Genomic DNA, 24,064 nt, shown 5'->3' with positions numbered 1-24,064 from the left:
AATAACATTTTCTCCTTCTATGGCTTCAAGCAAAAAATCAGCCTTCAAATTAGGGATTGGTTACTGTGTTGTCTAATGAGAAAAAGATGCGTCTGTATATTAATGCTTCAGAAGATAGAAAGATCTGCAGAGTATGGGATAATACATCCTATTATCCTGGACTTACTCACTTATCCTTTGTGTCATCAGAAAAGGCTCCTGCTGAGACTTCTGCAGAAACATCTGAAGAAACACAGGTTAAAGATGAAGAAAGCACAGGAGATAGTCAGGTAATTCTCCATAGTCATCTGAGAGCTGTCCATTTTATTTTTAATATTAGATTTGACATTCCTTTCTTATAAAATGGGCTTGCTGAGAAGCTTCTGTTATTGATTCTTTTATGCCTGAGATGTCTCTGCTGTAGGTGAGATCCTGCAGATTCTACTCAACAACTAGGGTCCTGCTGCCATTTTTCAGTATGCAGAAGTTATGTAGGGGGATGGGGTCTCTCACACCAGAAATCTGTCTTTATGCAGATACTGTATCAAGATAGAGTGTACTTTGAGGGGATCTGGAATATTCCTGTGAAAGATGACCGTTCCTGAAAGAGAAATTGGTGAAAAAAAAAAATGTGGAGGGGTGAAAGCTGCAGGCATAACTACATGAGAGAAGCAGTAGCTTGATTTAAAGGCAGTTGGCTGATCAGGAAAGGGGTATGCTGTGAGAAGTTTGTTCTTATCTACACAGTGTCAGGCCCTGGAATTAAGTTCAGACTAGTTTCAGATAAAGCTCACTGTCTAGCAAGGAAATGAACACATAGGTTGGTAGGATTTTAACACAGTCTTCTGGTCCCCAAGTCCATTTTATCAAAGGCAGTCATGATCTCTTATCTTACTCATGTCAGGCTTTGTTTTAAAGTAACTTCAGTTCTTGGTTTTCTGTATTCCTGTTTAGATAACACTTAGGAACCTCATTGCTCTAATTGCTGGAAGTCTCCTAATTCCCATCTGAAATATTGAATCTTCAGTTACAATCTAACTCACTAGACAGCAGAAATCCACCAGTCTAAGAAGTAGTGCCTGTGAAGAAGGAAAGAGATGTCAGGTTCTTTCAGAGTGGAGTCACTGCTTTATTTTGTTGCAGGCTGCAGGAGAGGAAGCAGCAGAGGAGTCCAGAACAGCAGAAGCAGCTGAGACAGCAGAGGATGAAGAGGATCCTCCCCCAAAAAAGCAGGAGAAGAAGCTTGCAAACCAGTTCAACTTCACTGAGAGAGCTTCAAGGACTCTCAACAACCCTTTGCGGGTATGCTGCCATTTCCTTCAGTGACTTGAGTGATCTTTACTTTGGGATCATCTGTGTTTGTTTCATATCCTGTGACCTCTGTAGATACTATTAGGAGGAAAAACCAGTATTTTACTGTGGTAAAACATTCTGGGTGGTGAAAATGGTGACAGAAAAGTTCTTGCCTCTTGGACAGCCTAACGTTTTGGTGCTACTGTAAATCCTTAAACTTCTACTTGGATTTAATACTTTTCATGTTGATTTTCTCATGTGCAAAAGTATCGAGCAGTGGTTAGGGTAGTAGCTGAAGGCTTGGAATCCATGAATTCAATTTAAATTTGCCAGAGAGTCCCTTTATGGCCTTGTAGTTCACTTCTTGCCCATGGAGCAGGGATATAAGTGCTGTTATATTAAAAAGATAATGGTATTTATGCTTGTATTAAGCACAGGTACTACGGTAACAGACCCACGTAAGTATGACAAATCTTTACTGCTGCTACATGAGACATCTCCCTCCCGCTCTGTGCATGCACTTTCCTATCAGCACAGACCCTAGACCTTCCTTAAGCTTATTACTGAGCCTGCAGCCACTCCCGGTGAGTGTATCTTCACCAGGCCTTCTGACTGAGCAGTACTGGTGATGCTGGCTCCTGGCTCAGTGCTCAAAGAGGAGCTTTCTGAATTGGTGATACAAGTTGCAGAGAGAAAATTTTTCTATTTTCGTTGCTGCCCTGGAATCAGAGTATATACAGCTTCCCCAGAGAGCCTGTCTTGAAGCTATTACACCTCAAGTGAGATGCCTTTGCAACTGATGGGCTTGGAGAGATCTAAGAGTTACGTCATTGCTGGAGCTACTGTCTCCTAGAAGGCATACTGTCTTTGCCTGCTAGGAGAGAAGGAGGACCTCAGGAGAGTTTGTCCAACAGTGGGGTGCTTACTGCAAAGTCTGAGCTAAGATTCTGCATTTCAAAATCCCCTTTGGAGGCCACCGAGTTTGTCAGTTTTCTGCTCTCAGATCTGCATGTTCTCTTCCTATTGATTTTACTGGGAGAGGCTCGCACGCCACTGTGTGATTCTGCCTTTGAAAGCAGAATATAGACCTTAAATAGCTGTGAAGTACCGCTGTGTGCTGTACAGGATGTGCAGATTCCACCTCTGAGACTGCTCCATTTCAGAGGTCAGTGAAATACTACAGGCAGCTTCTTAAAAATGTCCTGACACAACAGTTTTTTGAAAGAAAATGCTGCTCCATGAAATGAAAGTATCAGAAATATATTCATTTATTTCAGAATGTTTATGAAAGGGTGATAAAAATATGATTTAAGTAACATCGAATTAATTGTTTATAGGTTATCATTCGGTTCAACTTTTTTGCTTTGACTGCTGTACCCAAGTGAGGTTTTAACATGTAGGTCAAAACTTTACAAATTTGGTAGGATATCATAACTGATACAATAATTGGTAACAGATTGTTTCAAATGGTAAAGTGAAAGAAGCCATTTCAACTCCTTCAAAATGAAATACTGAAATTAGTTTTTTTAAGTATGTTGGAAAAAAAAATCAGAACCTTCTTTTGATCCACGAGTAAATCTATTTGTAATTGCATGATCACTTATAATGTTTGTGCCATGCTCTAGGAGTCATTTGGATGTTGAATTAATCTTAGATCAATATTTTTCTAACTACCTGCTATGAGAAGGCTGTTTCCACAGAAAAGAAAAGAGTCACTGAAAAGAAAAGAAAACTGTCACTGAAAAGAGTTTCAATGCAAAGCTTACACTTCTTTATGCTTGTTCTTTATTCAGGAAAAAGCATGTCAGTCAGAGCCTACACCTTGTAAAGATTTCTCATCCAATGTTAACCAGGTATATCCTTTTAAAGTTTGTTAGAGTATATGTAGGAAACTGAGATATAAGAAAGGAAAAACCTAATTGCTATGTTTACATTCCTTGCAATGGAATGAAATCCCATACTGTGGCCTTGCTCTTTGGCTTAAATTTGAGAGCAGACTAGTATGGCCCTCTTTTCTGCCTTAATGGGTGAACTTGCTAATGGTTTATATTTCTAAGGTCAAGTGTATTGGTTTAATGGCTTTTAATTGATGTATCACTTGCCAGCCACCCTGTCCAGTCTTCTTTAGGAGTCTTAAATGAGTGGAAATAGGGAAACCACAGTGTGAGAATGGTTCTGGACTCAGCAAGAGGTGGGCTGCAGCTTGCAGGCACTGATTCCTCTGGGGACACGGCTCTCTCTGGGGTGGGGACTGTCTTGCTGCTGAAGATCTCCCATCACTGTGTGGTGAGTGAGCTGGTTATTTAGGAGGAGCTGTGATTCAGAATTCAATACCTGGTCAGCTACCCGACACCTCTATCAGCTGATCCCATCAGAGCCAGGATCAATTGGGACTAAAAATACAGGGAAATAAACCAATGAAATAGCACTTAGGTCACGTCTGCATGGTCTGTTTTGAGCACTGTGTTAAGAGAGTGGAGAACTATGAAGATTTCATACAGCTGGAATGTTACAAGGGTTCATTGAAGTTTTGGGAATGTTGTTAAGAATTTGATATATGCAACATTGTGTTTTTGACTTTGTCTAAGTTCAGCTGTATGTGAAAGCAGGTTTCTAAGCCTGCAGCTGAATGCAGTGAGAACTACTGCATAAGGAACGTGGAAGGTCCACACTAAGCCTATTGCAATAGGCTCAGCTCTGTTTTATATAGTGGGAATGTGCCAATTTACTAATGATGAAGAACTATATAATATTTTCTCCATCTCTTAAAAATGTAAAACAACCTTGCATGCTATTTTACACATAAAATATGCTATAGCTTTCCTTGGAAAGGGAATCCAGCCATTTCTGCTAATTAATTCTCACAGGTATTTGCAAAATGTGTTTGTGTTTGTCACTGTTGCAAATATTACTTCATGCTAGTGTATCAAACTGGTATTGAAAATATTATTTTGTTACCAGTGTACCACAGGAAGACCCAGGGGAAGGTGTAAGGTAATGGCAGCAACTTAAAAAATACTGTTACGGAAAAATGATAGGAAGGGGAGGGAAGGTGTCTCCGTAACCCAGTCTATTCCTAAGCTATCATAGAGTAATTGGCCTAAGATCTTCTCCCTGCTCCAGTTAGTTTCCTTTCATTTTTGATGGCCTGAGAATTAGGCCAGACAGAGCTATTTAAGACAATCAGCCTGTTGCTGAAGTTCTGCATGAAATGTTTGAAAATTAAGAGAAAAAGTTTTCTCTTGCTTTCTTTTTAGTCTGTTGAATTTTTGAGTGGATACAAGATAAGATAATATTTTAACACAAACTCTTCTTTACCTCAACTCTTTTTCCTTTTGTTCTTCCTTATGCTCACAATTTTCTTTTTCAAAGTTTTGTGTTCTGCTCCTTCTCTTACTCTTCTTATCACATCTTCTTTGTCATTTTCCTGATGTTTGGAATATCTTTCGATGTTTTGCCTGCAAATTTAAAACAAAATACAGGGGTTTTTTTGCTAAAGATTTCTGTTACCACTTTTTTATTCCAGTGCTCTAGTCTGTATTTCGTGTTTGAATCATATGTGCTTTCCTAAGCTGATGTGTCGGAATTAGATTGCCTTTTGTTTTGCCCTGTAAGTAATGTACCTGTTTCAGATACAGTACTAGCACTCCAATACTGATGAATAATTCTTAAATAGAAAAATTACTTTTGGGTCTACTCAAGTAAGGCATTTGTGTCATGCGGCATAGCAGAAGATATAAAGCTGCTCTCAGTTTCCATTTGATCATATGCTGCAGAATTGGAGTCCAAGATTTAAACTGTGTTAAGCAGCTACGATTTAATTTGCCAGCACCACATGAAAAATGTCATAAGGCGATGTTTAATGCATGTCTCCTATTAAGCTCTGATGAACTAGCCAAACACAAAGTCCTACAAAAAAGATACAGGGTCAAAGCACCGAGAAGCGTGTTGGGGGAATAAATCATCAAGAATGCAATAAGGTGTTCTTAAAAAGTAAGACATACCCCATCAAGCTTTAAAAATCCTGGGCTTCAATCCTTTACTCTTTGTGCAACAAGCCAGCTGTCTTCAGCTGATTGCAGTGGCAGTGTTACAGTTGTGAGGACACATATTTTTGTGATAGTGTAGATAGCTGTTTTCTGGCGTATAATCAGGTCCTGTTAAATCCTGCCTCTGTCTGTTGCTCAGTGGGAGATCTATGATGCGTATGTGGAGCACCTTCAGAAAATGGAAAAGGAGAAAGAGAAATCAAAACCTCAGACAGTAAAGAAAGAAGAGGTGAAGAAGAAGGGAAGAAAGTTTACCTCTCTGGAATTACAGGTACGTTTCATAATGCTGGAGGAAGGCTGCTCAGAGTGGTGGTGGATGGCGTCCATAATGCAAGTCAGGGGAAATAGAGCAAGTCATGCTGGCTGTGTAGCTAGTTGTCTCAGTTGGCAAAAAAATTAGTTGGAAAAAGTTTAGTTTCATTAGGAACTGTATTTCCAAAACAGGATTTCCATTTTGCTGTACTTTGTATAGGAATATAAAACAGGGTTAAGCCATAATCTTGTCTTAAAACCTGGTTTCCAATTGAGATATGTCTCTTTTTTTGTGCATTATCATGTTTTTGGTAGTGTGCATCTCATTTTTAATTAGCATGTGAGAGATAAAAGAATAAACTAAGTAGAAACACTGTGTGACTTTTCAAAGAATTCTAAGTGATGCAGAAGTTTTAGGTACAATCTTCCAATTTAAAAGGCAAAGAAATTCAGGATTCTTTCAAAATGTTAATAAAGCACTGCTATTTTAATGATAATTTTATAGATTTATAATTTATGTATTTTATAGTTATATGCATAAAAATGGTATATAATACATACTTTATATGAAAGTTAATCATAGTTAATTAAAATCAAAGCCTACATACTTAAATAATGATTCTGGGAGGCTTGACCTAATTTGAAGAAGGATCTTTGCGCATCACTTATTCATTCAGTTGGAAAGTGACAGAAATGTCTCTCTCCAGTGTCTGAACTGCTATGCCACAGTCAGTAATTACACAGTATGGTGATACCTCAGTCACAGTGATGTGATCATCCCAAGAGGGGTCAGCCACTCGAATTCCTACGGAGCAGCAGAGTGAATGTCAAGGGCTGCTGGTCTGGAGTGGCCTCCATTAGGCTGGGTTCTCAGATTAGCAGGTATCATAACTCCTGCCAAGCTCCCAGATGCTGTTTTTGTGATCTTGCTGTGAGGGTGATATTGACTCCTAATCCAGCATACTCTGTCAGGAGTGCCTTGCAGGGGTGCCACAGTCCATTCTGCTAAAGTGACAATATCCCCATCTTAAAAATGTGATCCCAGTTCAAGCACTGAGAATACAATACGGCAGTGCTGACAGATTTTATTCATGTTCCAGGATGTTTGGGGGGTTGAGGGGTTTCAGGAAGTTTCCATTAAGTTTTAACAGAGTTTGATCTATGCAGAATTGTGGTTGTACTTTCCCCCCAGTCCAAGTTAAACCATTTCCAAGACAAACTGAAATAATTTCTATCATGACTGGAGCAAAATGCACTGAGAGCAGTAATACAGAAACAGGGGAGTAAATTCTTAGTTTGCCCCCAGAATAGGTGTAGATATAGCAACATAATTAAGATATATCTATGTAATAGAAGCTGGCTACTGAAACTGGCTTTAGCACTTTCACACTGTGTGGCTGATTCAAATGTAGAGGATTTGGATTGCTTAGCTACCCCAACAGCAGTGTGCCAACAAAAGCCTTATTGTATAAACAGACCGGAAACATGTTCTGTTCTCTTCTTCTGAGAGGCTGCTTCTTGTGAATTGGGCCAATGGAATTCGCAGTCATTTTAAAAACTAATAAACCTTTCACCTGAGTATCTTTTGAAGAATTAAACCTGAAGTCAGTAGTACAATTAAAGGGTGTACTGCTAAAAACTAATAATAAAATGAAACAAAAATTCTACCAATGAAACCATATAGTAAAAAACCTTCTTCATGCTCCATGCTGGAGCAGGGGGATGCCCAAAGGAGGCTTTGACCCGGTGGGAAGCCCATGCTGCAGCAGGCCTTTGGCAGGAGCTGTGGCCCCATGGAGAGAGGAGCCCTGGAGCAGGTTTGCTGCAGGACTTGTGACCCTGCACTGGAGCAGCCTGTTCCTGAAGGATGGACCCCATGAGGGTACCCACGCTGGAGCAGTTTGTGACGAACTGCAGTCCGTGGGAAGGGCCCACGTTCGAAAAGTTCATGGAGGACTATCTCCTGTGGGAGGGATCACATGCTGGAGCAGGGGAAGAGTGTGAGGAGGAAGGAGCAGCAGAGACAATGTGTGATGCACTGACCACAACCCTCATTCCCCTCCCCTGCACCACTCAGCAGGAGGAGGTAGAGAATTTGGGAGCAAAGTTAAGCCTGAGAAGAAAGGAGAGGTCAGGAGAGGTGTTTTTAAGATTCAGTTTTTATTTCTCATTACTCTACTCTGATTTGATTGGCAGTAAATTAAACTTATTTCCCCAAGTCAAGTCTGTTTTGCCCATGACGGTAAGTGGTGAGTGAGCTCTCCCTGTCCTTACCTCAACCCACAAGCTTTTCTTATGTTTTATCTCCCCCGTCCAGCTGACATGGGGAGTGACAGAGCAGCTTGGTGGGCACCTGGTGTCCAGCCAAGATCAACCCACCATGGTCACTTAAATGGATCTAGAGAAAAGAGCACGTGCTACATCCAGGAGCAGTGATACAACATTTGAAACTTTTCTTCAGTTTTCAATAAAGGCAACAAGCAGAACATGGAGAGCACAGGATATCAAAGAAGAATGATATAAGATTTTCTAAGCCAAAAATAGTTGAAAGTGGAGAGAACTAGGCAGAAGTGTTGTATCTGCTTGTCCTGTTCTCACTGTTCCTGAGCCATCTGCTTATGGTTCTGATTACAGAGAGGATTCTGGCCCAGAGATACTCCTGGTCTGATCCAGTATGACTCTCCTCATGTTGTTATATGAGTGTAGAAATGACGGTAGCTGAGGTAGAAGCAAAATGCAAAGAGCTTAATGCAATTAAATTGGTGCAGGCTGGCTCCTCTCACCCTGAGATGGCAAGGAATGAAAACACAACTCTGATAGTAAGGATTTTTAATTAATCTGTCTGAAGAGGGGTGGAGCTGTGTAACTGGAGTATAACAAGGATATATTATATGTCAGAGTAGTAGAAACGGTTCCATGAGTCTGAGCTTGAACAGTATATGAGGCAATAGAATTAATAGCGAGGAAAAGAATAGAGAACTGGGAGTAAATATGAGATGGAATAAAATAGCATATGTTTGCCAAAGGTAGGTTGTGTCCAAATAACCTCGCCTCTTGCTTTGGTAAGAGAAGAAGTTGTGGTTTCCTTTAACAAGGGTAGTATAATAAAGATAATCTGGCTGAAATTCTGCAAAGTTATTGCTATAGTGTCTTTAGGAAGTTACCAGATACACCAGAAAAGTTGTTATTAGTACAGATTGGGAGGGATCACTGGAGAAGAAGACTACATTTTGGAGTATCAAAGCAATCTTTGGTAAGGTGAGGGCTTATAATTTGAAATGACAGGGAGAAACATGAGTGTATTTCTTGGTGAGCTTTGATATGGCTATGAAAAGACAAGTATATTGCTGGAATATATTGTGTGAGGGATAGCAGAGAAATACTTCTGTTATGCAATACGGGGTGGTATCTTGAGTAGTACAGGGATATATGATTTTGATCTTTGCAAAGATGATAGATTACAAGCCTGCGTAGATACGGGAAAGAATACAAGAAACGGAAAGCTTCAATACAGAAGACTAAAAGAACCTTTGCATATTTCTCTGGTAATGCAAACGTAGAGAAGGAGTCTGAGGTAACTAACAGAGAGGGAGAAGAATTACTAAGGCAGAGAATAGTGTTGACAGAAATACAGATGGATGTGACCCATTTAGGAATATGTTACAGCTGGAATTTACTGCACCGAACAGTCTCTAATCTCACCTGAAGCAGAGGTCGAATGGTTTCTTCAAAAGTCCAGATGAAATTTATATTTATCAATCAGAGAAAATACGCATTCCTGATTCATGTGAGGACCTGTCGGACTTGTCTATCTCACTATAGCCTTACCCCTTTCTGAGAGGGGTATGCCTGATGAGACAGCTCAGCCTACAGGGTCGTAATTACCATTTGGGAGCTCTTGGATGACCACAGTTATTTCTGAGATAACAGCTGAAATTCAAACGTAATTAACCTTCACATTATTGTTAACCTGTTCCTGGTTATTCCTAGGAGTGGATGAGTTGTTACTGACCCCTTCGTCTTCAATCTGCTATTTACAGCGTATCTAAATTAAAAGCAAATGATGGAAATGAACAGATAAGTACAATCCTGGAAATTAATAACTACCCAACAGGATTCAGCCTGGTGGTCCTTATTTGGGATTGGCAGTGTGTTTTTGCAGTGCATGGAAGTGTTGGCTGGGTAACATGACAAGACCCCTGTACTGCGCTTTTTTCTTTGCAAGCCAGGAGTTCTAATAGTCACAGTATATAGGCACAGATGGAACTAAATCTGGCCACTGCCATAAAAGATAATAAAAAGTACTTTTACAAATATATTAGCAGTAAAAGGGGGGACCTTATTGCTCTCTACAACTACCTGAAAGGAGGTTGTAGTGAGGTGGGGGTCGGTCTCTTCTCCCAGGTAACAAGTGATAGGACAGAGGAAATGGCCTCAAGCTGCGCCGGGGGGGGGTTAGATTGGATATTAGGAACAATTTCTTCACAGAGAGGGTGCTCAGGCATTGGAACAGGCTGCCCAGGGCAGTGGTGGAGTCACCATCCCTGGAAATGTTCACATCCCTGGAAGTGTAAATGAGGCCCTCAGTGACATGATTTAGTGGTGGTCTTGGCAGTGCTGGGGAATGGTTGGACTTGATGATCTTAAAGGTCTTCTGCAGCCTAGCTTATTCTATGATTCTGTATGTATTGCCAGAGGTATGAGCAGTTATACTGCACTGGTTTTAGGATGGGGTTTGTCTTCTGGATATGCAGTTATACACCAGCAGAAGGGTTTTTTCATGCTTTAGCTTACTGGAGTTACACATTGGAACTGACCAGCTGCTGAGAGGCAAATGTGAAGCAATTAGTGTTAATGAATAGTAGAGCAAGACCAAGACATTTATTTTGAAAATATTATCCCATTATCCATCTTACATATGATTCAATTAACATTATTGCTGTTCTAAAAATAATTTATGCACAGAAATAAATGAAACAAATTTGTTAGCTCATGAGCTCTCACTACATTTGGCTAGCTAGTCCAGAGTTAGCCTACAACAGAAAAAAAAAGTTTTAAACAGATCTTTCAGAAATAAGATAAATTAGGCCTATCACTTCCACTGAAAATTTATTTCAATAACACACAGAATAAATCAAACATGAGATAGAACAGGATGCAATGAGAAAACAACTTACTCTCATCCAGTGTCATGCCAAAAATGTAGTTATTCATGGCTGCATTGCTGTCAGCAAAGCTATGTAACAGAGAAGCTGACTTTAAGCTTTTTTGATTCATCTGAGAGTTTCCTGCATTGCAGGAAAAATTCCGTTGAATAATACATTGTTTCTGTATTTACAGGTGTCTGTGTGGGGATGCTGTTTAAAGCCTACTTCCCACTCACCATAAAGAAAAAAAATTATAGATTCTGAGTATCATAGAATCACAGGTTGGTTTGGGTTGGAAGGGACTTTAAAGATCATCCAGTTCCAAACCCCTGCCACGGGCAGGGACACCTTCCACTAGAGCAGGTTGCTCCAAGCCCCTGTGTCCAACCTGGCCTTGAACACTGCCAGGGATGGGGCAGCCACAGCTTCTCTGGGCACCCTGTGCCAGCGCCTCAGCACCCTCACAGGGAAGAGCTTCTACCTAATGTCTAATCTCAATCTCCCCTCTGGCAGGCTGAAGCCATTCCGCCTTGTCCTGTCCCTACATGCCCTTGTCAAAAGCCCCTCTCCGGGTTTCTTGTAGCCCATTTAGGCACTGGGAGCTGCTCTAACATCTCCCTGGAGCCTTCTCTTCTCCAGGCTGAACAAGCCCAGCTCTCTCAGCTTGTCTCCAGAGTAGGGTTGTTCCAGCCCTTGGAGCATCTTCATGGCCTTGCTCTGGACTTGCTCCACCAGGCCCACTTCCTTATGTTGGGAAGTAAATGCAGTACTCCAGGTCTCATGGGAGTGGAGTAGAGAGGGAGAACCACCTGCTGGCCACACTTGTTTAGATGCAGCACAGAATATGGTTGGCTTTCTGGACTGCAGATGCACATTGCTGGCTCATATTCCATTTTCCAGCCATGAATACCCCCAAGTCCTTCTCCTGAGGGCTGCTCCCAATCCATTCATTGCCCAGCCTGTATTTGAAGGTTTGGGATTGCACTTGGCCTTGTTGAACTTCGTGGGGCTTGCACAGGCCCACCTCTTGAGCCTGTCCAGGTCCTTCTGGATGACATCCCTTCCCTTTAGTGTGTCAACCACACCACACAGCTTGGTGTTACTACAGATGAGGCAGGATCTAGCATTCTGCTTGAGTACGCATAAGTAAGCCTTATCCTCTGATCTTCAGCCCAGAATGGTGTCTTAGGATGAAATTCAGAATGCTTGCAGTGCAAGTTTCCTTGGATGTGTAAGAGAACAAGAGCCGTGATCCTGCTCATGTCTGCAGGGTACAGCACTGTCATTCATCTCCAGCTTTTTCCAGTAGCAGATGCATATTGAAACTGAAGGGAAATTTTTGCCTGCATAATAGGCGAATGGAAGCTAACGCAAGTGATGGACCAGCAGGGCTCGGAGGATCTGTTCTTTATAGCTTGTATCTATGACTTTACAATACGGGAGAGAAAAGGGTTTATTTCGTTTCTCTTTTTCTAAATGAAAATGTAACCTTTTCAGTATTTAACCTGTGTCAGTTAAGCTTACTCAGAGCAATATGATGGTGGCAGCCAATGGCATTTTTATAGTCATGATCCTGATACTGTTGGGCAAGTGTTGGAAAAGGTTAATTGCCTTTTCTTTAGGAAGTGTTTTAGAGAAAGACAGGTCTTATTGTGGCAGAAGCAGTAGCGGTAACTTAAAGTCAAAAGAGAGAAATCTCAGCATCTGAGAGTGTTGATTATTATGTGAGATGTCTCGAGCATCCTCATTCTCTCCGTCTTTAATTTCTCAGTATTTTTGAATTCCTCATGTCCAGGGAATATCATGCTGTGGTAAAAGTTGGAATAGAAAAAACCCAAAACCCCCCTGTATCTTTTCCTATGCTTTCCTAAATTGCGAATGTGACAGTAAATTCTCTGTGCTGTTCTCAAGAAGTTTTCCCACAGATCCAGGGAAAACCTGAAGAAGATGATAGTGGCCACACTGATTCAGATCAAGGCTCTAACCACAAGTGAATGTGTAAAGGGTAAGAAGACAGCAAGAGTATAACCCAGACCCAAATACTCTTCTAGCCTTCAACTGTTTCCATCTATTTCCTAAGCTTTATATGCTTTGGCACATAGATGGAAACACTTGTTCAGTCTTCCTTGAAAACATGTAAAATTCTTGCATCTACATCTCCCTTTGACAAGGACTTCCACAGTTGTGTCATCCTTCTGTGAGAATCACCTCCTTTTCTTTATTTTGAACTTGGCTTCTACTAGCTTCACTTGACACCCCTACTTTTTTGTATCAGAAGAGAGAGTGAACAACCAGTTCCTGTCCATCCTCTCGGAGCCATTTAGGATTTCATAGACATGTCTCATATCTTCCCAAAGCATCTCTTCTCTAGACTGGCAAGTCCCAGCCTACTCAGTTTTTCCTGGTACAGAAACCATTCCAGACTTGAACCATCCTTTTTGCCCTTCTCTGAGCTTGGCTTCAAGTTCTACTTTATCCTTTCTGAGATGGGGGAAGACAACTGCACACATTACTGAAGGTTTAGGCAAAATATGGATTTATTAAAAATGTTTCAAATTGCAGAATTGCTTTTTCTTTTCTCCTTTGTCATGTCATCTGCGTGTAGTCCTTTAAGTTTCATGCTCTTTGAAGCAATGCTGTCAGTCTCCCTGAAGTCTGTGCAGAGCCCAGGAAAGAAGCAGAGTTCTGGGATGCACATAATATGAAGTCATGTTCTTGGTTCTGACTGTGTCTGTGTGGTCTAGTTTTGGCAACTCATTTCACTATTTCTTTTCATGTTCAGGGCACCCTCTGAGCTGTCTCAAGGATGACAAGTTTCTTTTGAGTGTTGTCACTGTGGAGGAAATCATGCTGTGCTGGCAGTCACCAGTCCCTAGCAGGAGTTTGAAGATGAAAGGCTTTGAAACACTAATGGGGCTTTGGGGCAGTGGTAGTAGATGGGGGTTCAGGTCCTTGGAACAGAGAACTTTACATATGCCTTGGTATGCTCACATGATGGCATAGAGCTGTGCTGTCATTATCCTCATGGCCCAGGACAGTCTGAGGACTTCTAACCTCTGTCCTTCCAGTTGCTGGCAGCCAGTCTTCTTGTCCTCCTTGCTGGTTAAACCAGTTTGGATTTTCCTAGTGGCACACCCAGAGGATGGAGAGCACTCACATGAAAATAGGAATAGAGTTTAGTAAGAAGTTGATCGAAACACTGTGGTAGTCAGGGCTCTGTCAGACAAGCATACCAACCTGCTGGCAGTCAGACACTCCCTGTTACCCTCTCTTTTCTCCATTTGTCCATGCTGTTTCTTCCCGCATCCACCTGGATTGTTCCCTTTCTCCACCCTTTTCTCCTTCCATATCAACAACCTGGTTTTAATTACTTTTTCCCTATTGGTCACATTTTTGCTATGTCCATACTTAAGTTTGCTATTTCTTGCAGTTTCCTAGGCAATCTTAGCCTTACATGATATAACTGATACAGTCACTAAGGGACTGCTGGCCTTGCAAGGTGCCACTCCCCAGACGGTTTCCAGTATTTGCATACTTATGTCCTCAACATAAAAAGGACATGGAGCTGTTGGAGCAAGTCCAGAGGAGGGCCACGAGGATGATAAGAGGGCTGGAGCACCTCCCGTATGAAGACAGGCTGAGAGAGTTGGGGCTGTTCAGCCTGGAGAAGAGAAGCTGCGTGGAGACCTCAGAGCAGCTTCCAGTATCTGAAGGGGGCCTATAAGAATGCTGGGGAGGGACTCTTCGTCAGGGACTGTAGTGGTAGGACAAGGGGTGATGGGTTCAAGCTTAAACAGGGGAAGTTTAGGTTAGATATAAGGCAGAAGTTCTTTACAGTGAGGGTGGTGAAGCACTGGAATGGATTGCCCAGGGAGGTTGTGGATGCTCCATCCCTGGCGGTGTACAAGGCCAGGTTGGACAGAGCCTTGGGTGACATGGTTTAGGGTGAGGTGTCCCTGCCCATGGCAGGGGAGTTGGAACTAGATGATCTTAAGGTCCTTTCCAACCCTTACTATTCTATGATTCTATGATTCTATACATGCAGGTGCATCTGCATACCTTCACACACGCAGGCTTGCCCACTTGTGGTGTTCCCTGGCCAGGAAGATAGGATTTTCCACAGTATCAAAATAGTTTCCAAAGAGCTGGAAAGCAAATGGCCCTTTTCATATTGATTGTGTATTGTATGAGCTTATGGATCTGTGAATTCATCAAGTTGGAATTACTCAGGGATTGACTGAAGGACTCAAAAATCCTGTGATCTTTACTTAATACATGAGACCTGAAAGTTCTCCATCTGGAGATGAGAGGATGCTCATGCATGATCAAGCATCTGTGATTTCATTACTGAAGCTAATGAACTGTAATCAATTGACATGAGGGTGGGATCACGTGTGTGTTTTTAGCTCGTCCCATCCTGAGGTAGCTTGAATGAGTTGAGGAAGACAAGACTCTAACTGCCTTCTCGGATAAGTACCTTCCAGTTGAGCTTAATCACTAACACTGGAGGGTAGCTCAGCTGTGGATGGCATCTTGCTAAACTTATAATAAAGTAATTGCCTTAATTCAAGTACCTTTATCATTAGGTGCAGGTGTGAGGAGCTTCAAATTATCCTGTATTCAAGATGAAAAGACTAGAGTTTTTTGGTCACACAAGATCTGAAGGACTTGTAAACAGATAGAAAATACATTTTCTCTTCCTTGTTTTTCTTTTCAACAGAGTAATGAAATAGCCAAGGTCTCAAAAGTTGCTAAAATAATGGAGCGGATGGTGAATCAGAACGCATTGGATGACATTATACAAGGTACGGCCCTGCTGGGAGAAGTCCTGCAGATGAGTGGACATGGCTGTAGGAAGAACAGAACAGAGTAGAATAGAATAGACAGGGCTAAAATGAGCAGAACCTTCTGACTCACACAAGGCAAACAGCACAGCAGACCGTGGGCATGCGGAGGACTTTCCACGTCAGCCCTGCTCTGAGCTGGCTAGCTAGGCTGTGAGGATGAGAATGTTCTTTAAAACTTCCCAGGCACTGCACCGTGCTGATTTATTTCCATTTTATACACCGTGGCCTTTTCCTTGTTTTTTTTTTTTTGTTTTAGATTTTAAGTATTTTGAGGATGAGTCGGATGAATACAGAGACCAGAAAGGAACCCTACTCCCATTGTGGAAGTTCCAGTATGACAAAACTAAGAGATTTGCAGTTACTGCCATCTCCTGGTAAGTCTCTTTATTACAAACTTGGTTCGCAGGGAAGTAGAATTGCATGTCATGGCGCTTTACAAGTCTGTGCTGGTTTCTCTTGTAACACTGTCTTGAATAATTAGAATCAGCTGCTTTGGCAGCACCTGGACATGCCTGGTGCTTCTGGATGCAAAGCCTCTTGTGTAAGGCTGAATGTGCCAGGGTTCTACCATCCAGCAAAAGGTGAAGGCACAGCAGGCTGTGTGCAGCGCTAGGGCAAAGTGAGTTCAGTTAGCAGAGCAAAGAAGAGTCCCTTCTTGGGAAAACTGGGATAGACATCTCTTGTCTTTGGACAATATGCTGTAGGAATCAATCCTGGAAAGCCCAGGAGAGGAGAAGGGATAGCAACTATATTTTTGACAAGGATCAACACAAAAGAATAAAAGCAGCAGAAGGGGGAATGCAAATATTGCATGTGCCACACAGGCAGCACCATAGACTATATGATGCTGAGGCACTGATACCAGGCAAGATCTTTATGCATGGTACATATTCAGTTGCTGTCCAGACAACAGCGGTATTTGTGTACTGGGATCTTACACAATTCAGTTTAGTAGGTATTTGCCCTGCAGTCCACTTTTGCATATTTATTCCTGGTTAGTCAAAAAAAGATCACTGATACTTTCAAATCAGTGCTCTGTTTCTGAGATGTTATAAGCATGATTATTACCATGAAAAAAAACACTTGTCACAAACCTGAATGGGTCCTTTTACTGTTTACCATGCTTGATCCTCCCCAGAATTGGCCTGTTTCATGCACTGAACATGACACATAGTCAGCTCCTGTCCTGTGCTCCTTTGCAGCTAGGCCTACCCTCATTTGTCTGTGGGGCAGTGTGAACACATCTACATCTTGCTAAAGAGGGTCTATGGAGAAACTGAGCAGGATTGCAGTCTTCTGTCATTTCAAACCACTGCAGTAATTATACTTTAATAGAATACCAAGAATGCAATTGTGAGAATTGCAAAACAATAGGGAAATGAGATGTAAAATTGGGGGATATGGGATCTTTAACACGTAATTTGTGCTGCTGTTATTTTTGGCTCCAGGAAGTGATAACAGGAAGGTGCCCCTGGAATTGGAGTAATTACTCCAAATTGCCTTATGTAATAAGCTTTTCTAATTTAATTTTTATTCTTACATTGTTAGCAGTGACAGTGCATTTAGTGGATAAAACAAGAGCATGAGGATACCTATATATTAGCCCAAGTAAAAAGGAGAAGTTAAAAGAGAGATGGATTTATTATATCAATTCATAATAGCAAATGAGAGAGAACACTCAGTAGATAATTTTCGCATCCATTCACGTAACAGAATTGTTAGCCTCTGGGTGTGCTGTGTGAGCTCAGGGACAGCAGCAGTACTGACCTTTGTCCCATGTGAACCCTTCCGTAAGTGTCCACATACAGCAGAAGTTGTAAAGAAGGTGTATGTTTTTCAAATAAAGGGATTTTAGAAGACATAGTAGATGGCTAGTTGCTCATGGCCAGTGTGCCTCAGCAAGTATACTATTCACCAACTGGGTCAAAAGGGAATTTCCCTTCCTGGTCTTTGGGAATGATCATGAATTCATGAATTGATACCTGTCTCTTGAACTATCCCTTATTATTAGGTAGGGAAAGTAAGTTTATTGGGTATTACTTGTTGTGGTTTAGAAACTCCTGTATTCTTGCCCCTGAAAATGGAAACCAACACATTCCTGCCTTTTTCCTTTCCTTAAAGACCTAATTTTTAAAAGTAAACTTTTTATGATTATGAAATAAGCCAGGCAATGCTGGAGATTGACATCGTGTCTGTCTGTGCCTTTTTTATTCTTTTCATCTACTGTTGTGGTCTTCTGATGTTCTATTTTTTTATAGATCCTGAGTCTGGAAGAATACACAAACTTTGCTAGTGCATATGTTCAAAGGTTCAAGCCCTCTATGTTCAAAGGTTCAAGCCCTCAGACTGTATGCAGTCCCGTGAGAATGGACTCTGATATTAATGTGTGAAACACTGTGCATTTCTATGGAACTATATGGTTAATTAAAAAATGCAATGTTTTCTCATTACAGGAATCCAAAGTACAAGGACCTATTTGCAGTGGGATATGGCTCTTGTAAGTAACAAATGGAATAGAACCATTGAGAGATTTAAAATATTAAACAGGTGCAGTAAGATCAAATCATGTAATATTCTGGGGCATTGATTGCATCTCACAGCAAGGTCTCACCTAATTTCAAAGCAGTAAATTGAGATTTAACTGAAGATAGGGATTAGGCCTTTATGTTCCAAGACATTCTGAATGCATAGGCATAGGGAGTGATAGCCAGGGCTTTTGGCTTATGACAGTGCTGACTTTCCCTTTGGTCAAGGACTTGCCTCTAGAATCTTAATCCCTTTTATCTTACCTCTTGGGATCTGATTTCTGTATTCCTGCCCTTCTAATTGCTGAAAGACCAGATATGTTGTACTTTGCCAGAAGCTAATAATGAGAGACTTCTCTAAGTATAAACTCATTGCTTTCTTCTTAGGAGACACCTTTCAGGGGTGTCTCGAAGGATAAGCTCTCCATTAGGACACATCATGTCTGGATACTGTGAAAGGCAATTTTGCTCCTGTAGTGTCTGGGATTGGACATGGGATAATTTTGAGTAACAGTGAACATAAAGCTTGTGGGTCTCTGTGTTACTCCATATTATTCTCTCTCAATATTACTGCTCTCAAGTTCAGGAAATTGAAAAAAATTCTAACAAGCTGATGTTTTCTTACCTTTTGTGTTGTTTAGCTGTGTGCATTATAGCTACCTGCTCAGTTTATTATAATTTTTTTAAGAACATGGGAGTCCATATCAACAGCCTTGCATTTCCTCCTTTTCAGTACCTCTTGTTGCCTAATGACATACTGACTGCTGTGTTCTGAGCATAAACAGACTGGGAGAGTTGTGGTATGGATCTGTAGAATGTTAAGTGATATGGATCTGTAGAATGGGGAAAGTGAAAAGAAGTCAAATGTTCGTTATTGCGTGAAACACTAGAATGAGGGAAACCTTATGAAATTATTGAGTAGCAGGACTAAGACAAATTTAAAACAGCATAATATGATACATAATGAAATTGTGGAACTTTTCTTCCTTCTTTTGTGATCTGGAGGACAGAGATACACATGAATTCAAAAGAGGTTAGATAAATTCATGGAGGGCCGGTTTGCTGTTGGAAGGACAAACAATTTGATTCAGTAATTTCTTAACTGCAAGTTGCTGGAAGCTCTCTACCTGTAAGACCTATATTTGCTAAGGTTCTCACAGTAATACTCACAGTTGCTATTCAGTACTCTTGGAAATAAGATACTTGGCTACAGAGACATGGTCCCAGATAGTAATTCTTATGTATTTCTCTTTACTCTGACAATGAAACCAGATGGATTGTCCTCATTTATACTAGTAAGAATTGCATTCTGCTTGCAATATTACAACATTTCATTTTCTTCTTAAAATGACAATTTTCTCTTGAAGTTCACTCTGCCTGAGCTCTGGAAATGTTCCTGTTAGTTTGCCAGGAAGCCTAAAATGGCCTGACAATCTCTTCGATCTTTGGTTCTGCAGTGTCCATAATTACATCACCAGTCTTTTGTGCAGCATGCATTTGGGAGAACTGCCAAGATACAAGTAACACCTTTGTTCTACAGCCCAAAAAATACCTTTTGAAACAAAAGGTCCCTTGTTTACTCTAGGTCTATTTCACTCCAGAGTGGCAAGTTCTGTACAAAGAGGGCCCTAGGCTGTGCCTTGCTATTGTATCCCATTTCTGGAATTTTTACCAGTGATTTATTTGGATGGGGTTTCTGATGCTAATGGCATTTCTTTGGCATAAGGCAGTCTCTTCTGAACAAGGAAATACTGTCATTTTAATTTGCAATTCAGTATTTATGCTACTTGGCTGGAATTAATTTTTATTCCCATCAGGAGGAGCTGTCTTTCTGCTTTTGTTTTTGCATAAATGAGATTGCTGGGTTTCTGGCTAGACTGGCAGCCTGCAGTGCAGGGTTCAAAGAGGCTGTTGTGGGTGTTGGGCTTGTGTTCTGCCTTGCTGATGGGAGCACTACAAATACAAGTTCAAGTCTTCGCAATCACCTCAGTTCATGTTCCAGAAGCAAGTGTGCCTCTGACAGCCTTCAGAGATGGCTTTTTATGTGTATCTCCATCTGTCAGCACAACTTGAGTAGGGAAAAACAGTATCTGTATGGCCAATGTATTTTATCCTACTGTTTCTTTGCTCTTAGTGAATGTAACTTGCCAGTTACAAGGATGCATGAGGAATATGGACTCACACCCAAAGCACCCAGTTTGAGGTATCTGGCAAAGGTATCTTCACAGCGCTCGGTCTGAAGTGGGGCCTCATTTGTTCAGAAATAGACCATGTAAAGATACCTATACTGCTCTAGCTTTCTTGTACAAAATCAGCACGAGCAATGCTAGTACAAGGTCCTTATACTGGTGTGACTGCATACAAAATGAGTTGTTATGGCTCTGTGACTGAACTAAATTGGTGTAAAATCTGGGCCAGTGCTTTCACAGAGTTGAGCTAGTACTTAATAGATGTCCTGGTGCTGAGGAGTGATGATTGAACACTGAGATCATGGGGCAGCTCTCTCCTACAATGTAGTGACAGGTAATTGCAGGGAGACTGGGTATGCTTACTGGGCAGTCTTGTATTTTCCCATTTCTCAAATGCACTGTCTAATAAAGATGGACAGTATTTTATTTACTGCTCTCCACTGATTGAGGCTGAAGGTTGATTATTGCAAAAAGGATATTCCTGAATAGCACATGCTCAGAGTGCTTCTGAGGGTGCAGGGAGAGGAGAAAATGAGCTAAATGGCTTTAATAGCAAGGTGTTGCAGCTTCCTGCTCACCTTCGTGCTTCATGGGCATTGCTTGCTCTGAGGGAGGTCTAATGCCTCAGCAGTTCTGTCACACTTCAAGTCAATTGAATCTATTCATCCTCAGCTCTCCACGAGCACTAGCACTAAAGGATGAAGTATAGCTCCTTAAGGAGCTAGCTCCTCAGTAGCACTGAGAACCAGGAAGGGTATTGAAGACAAGATAGCAAGGTGAATATCAAATAAGATTGGCATGGTCAAGGAGTGTGCTTCTGTTACCTTTCAAACAGTGTCTCAGCCAGAATCTGATCCTGTACAAACAACTGAAAGGAGGATTCATTGCTACACACTATAACTGATGAGTGATGGTGATGAATATTCACAGAACCAGGCATTTAAATTAGAGATTAGAATAAAGAAAATGACTGGTAACAAAACTAATTCACATACAGAAGGGAAAAGTATTCTGCAGGGACTGAGAGTATGTTTGGAAGTATGCCGTTTTCCTCTACCTCTTTTTGTGCAAAAAGCCTGGGTCCCCTCTGTCTGAGAAGCACATAGTGGAAGAAACAATTAGTAGAGAATTCCCAATCCACTATTCACTCCAAACATTTAATGAAAATTGGTATCATCTCCATATTACACTCCACTTATTTTCATATGCGGCCTGTTCCAAGCCCCAAAACCTTCTACTTTTCCAAATACTTAGTTTTCTAGCAAAATATTTCTCTGCTAAATATGAATTCAAGAGGCACAAGTAAGGAATAACAGACTGGTTTGGGTGTGAAAGGACCTTAAAGCTCATCTAGTTCCAACCCCCTGCCACGGGCAGGGACACCTTCCACCAGAGCAGGTTGCTCCAAGCCCCTGTGTCCAACCTGGCCTTGAACACTGCCAGGGATGGGGCAGCCACAGCTTCTCTGGGCACCCTGTGCCAGTGCCTCAGCACCCTCACAGGGAAGAGCTTCTACTTAATGTCTAATCTAAATCTCCCCTCTGGCAGGCTGAAGCCATTCCGCCTTGTTCTGTCCCTACATCCCCTTGTCAAAAGCCCCTCTCCAGGTTTCTTGTAGCCCCTTTAGGCACTGGAGCTGCTCTAAGGTCTCCCCTTAAGGAGCCTTCTCTTCTCCAGGCTGAACAAGCCCAGCTGTCTCAGCTTGTCTCCAGAGCAGGGTTGCTCCAGCCCTGGGAGCATCTTCATGGCTTTACTCTGGACTTGCTCCACCAGGCACACTTCCTTATGTTGGGAGCTAAATGCAGTACCCCAGGTCTCAGATTGTGGAGTAGAGAGAGAGAACCACCTGCTGGCCACGCTTGTTTAGATGCAGCACAGAATATGGTTGGCTTTCTGGACTGCAGATGCACATTGCTGGCTCATATTCCATTTTCCATCCATGAATACCCCCAAGTCCTTCTCCTGAGGGCTGCTCCCAATCCATTCATCACCTAGCCTGTATTTGAAGGTTTGGGATTGCACTTGGCCTTGTTGAACTTCGTGGGGCTTGCACAGGCCCACCTCTTGAGCCTGTCCAGGTCCTTCTGGATGGCATCCCTTCCCTCCAGTGTGTTGGCTGCACCACACAGCTCAGTGTCATCGGCAAACTTGCTGAGGGTACATCAATCCCACTGTCCATGTCCCTCTTGAAGGTGTTTAATAATACTGGCCCCTGAGGGACTCCACTCATTACTGGTCTCCACCCAGGCATTGAGTAGTTGACCACAACACGGAGTGCAACCATCCAGCCAGTTTCTTATCCACTGAGTGGTCTACCCACCAAATCCATGTCTCTCTAGCTTAGAGCAAGGATGTCATGTGGACAGTCTCAAAGGCTTTGCACAAGTCCAGGTAGATGATGTCAATTGTTCTTCCTTAACCACCAGTGCTGTGAGCCCACTGTAGAAGGCTGCCAAGTTTGTCAGGCATAATTTGCCCTTCATGAAACAGTGTTGGCTGTCACTAATCACCTCTCTTTTTCCATGTGCCTTAGCATAGTTTCCAGGAGGATCTGCTCCATAATCTTGTTGGGTACCAAGGTGAGACTGACCGGCCCGTAGTCCCCTGGGTCTTCCTTTTTTAAAAGTGAGGGTTGTAGTGCCCCTTTTCCAGTCAGTGGAAACTTCACTGTTCTTCTGCCATGACTTCTCAAACATGACGCATAATGGTGTAGCAGCTTCATCTGTCAGTTCTCTCAGGACCCTCAGATGCGTCTCATCAGGTCCCATGGACTTGAGAAGACTGAGACAAAAACGTTGTTGCATACCTTGGCCTTCTCCATGTCTGTTGTGTTTAGCCACATCTCTTGTTTTTTTCATTGTTGAGTATAGTTTCTTTCATCTTCCTTTGTTGTCCTATGTACCTGAAGAAACCTTTCTTGTTATTTGATAGGTCCCTAGCCAAGTTCAGCTCCAGCTGTGCCTTGGCTTTCCTGATCCCCTCCCTGCACTCTCAGGCCATATCCCTATAATCTCCTCAGGATATATCCTTGTCTCCACTGCTTATGCATGTTGCTTTTGTGTTTTAGTTTGGCTAAGAGGTTTTGACTTAGCCAGGCTGGCCCCCTGCTTCCCCTGCTCAATTTCTTGCACATCAGGATTGAGAGCTCTTGTACCCAAAGAAAGATGTCTTTAAATATTTCCCAGCTCTCATTCACTCTATCTCTGAGGGCATTTTCTTAAGGGATCACATGCATTAGTGCCCTAAACAGCTGAAAGTTTGCCTTTCTGAGGTTAAAGATCCTGATTCTACTTTCTACCCATCCTGTACCCCTCAAGGTTGAGAATTCTACCAGACAATGATTGCTGTAGCCCAGGATACCTCTAATCTTGACCTTTCTGATAAGTTCTTCGACTTTAGTGAACAACAGGTCTAGCAGCACCTCTCTCCTGGTTGGGCTCTCCATAATGTGTGTTAGGAAGTTTCCTCAACACACTCCAGTAGTTTCCTGGGCTGCTTGCAGTTCACTGTGCTGTTTTCCCAGCAGGTGCCTGGGTAGTTGAAGCCCCTTATCAGGATCAAGGCCTGCGAGCCCTCTCCTGACAGGAAAGGCCAAGGTACCCTATATCCAGGTTCATCCAAGAGAAGGAAGTGTATTAGGCACCCTGTACCCTGATGGTTTCTGAGGGTGGTTCTTACCTCATGATGCTGTAGAAAGACATTGGAACATTAAAGTCTTGGCAATCTAAGTTAGGGCAGATGATACCCTCTGACATAAAGTGTAGGATCCTGAGCATGTAAGCA

At 42.0% G+C, this 24,064-nt stretch overlaps 1 protein-coding gene across 2 annotated transcripts in view; it reads left to right on the top strand.

Annotated features, from left to right (window-relative positions):
- DNAI1 (dynein axonemal intermediate chain 1) overlaps positions 1–24,064 on the top strand; it is a 152,515-nt gene that overhangs the window by 16,968 nt on the left and 111,483 nt on the right. The window contains exons 6-12 of one of the 2 annotated variants that reach the window (XM_030511344.1): positions 190–269; positions 1,123–1,281; positions 3,066–3,125; positions 5,461–5,592; positions 15,441–15,525; positions 15,824–15,941; positions 18,021–18,064. In XM_030511344.1, coding sequence (XP_030367204.1) covers positions 190–269; positions 1,123–1,281; positions 3,066–3,125; positions 5,461–5,592; positions 15,441–15,525; positions 15,824–15,941; positions 18,021–18,064 — 678 coding nt within the window. The remainder of the gene's footprint in view (positions 1–189; positions 270–1,122; positions 1,282–3,065; positions 3,126–5,460; positions 5,593–15,440; positions 15,526–15,823; positions 15,942–18,020; positions 18,065–24,064) is intronic. The other variant, XM_030511345.1, reaches the window with a different exon arrangement.

Source organism: Strigops habroptila, chromosome Z (genome assembly GCF_004027225.2).
Source record: "Strigops habroptila isolate Jane chromosome Z, bStrHab1.2.pri, whole genome shotgun sequence".
Classification (NCBI taxonomy): domain Eukaryota; kingdom Metazoa; phylum Chordata; class Aves; order Psittaciformes; family Psittacidae; genus Strigops; species Strigops habroptila.
Note: the sequence above shows the minus strand (reverse complement) of the source record. Positions and strands in the feature narration are given on the sequence as shown.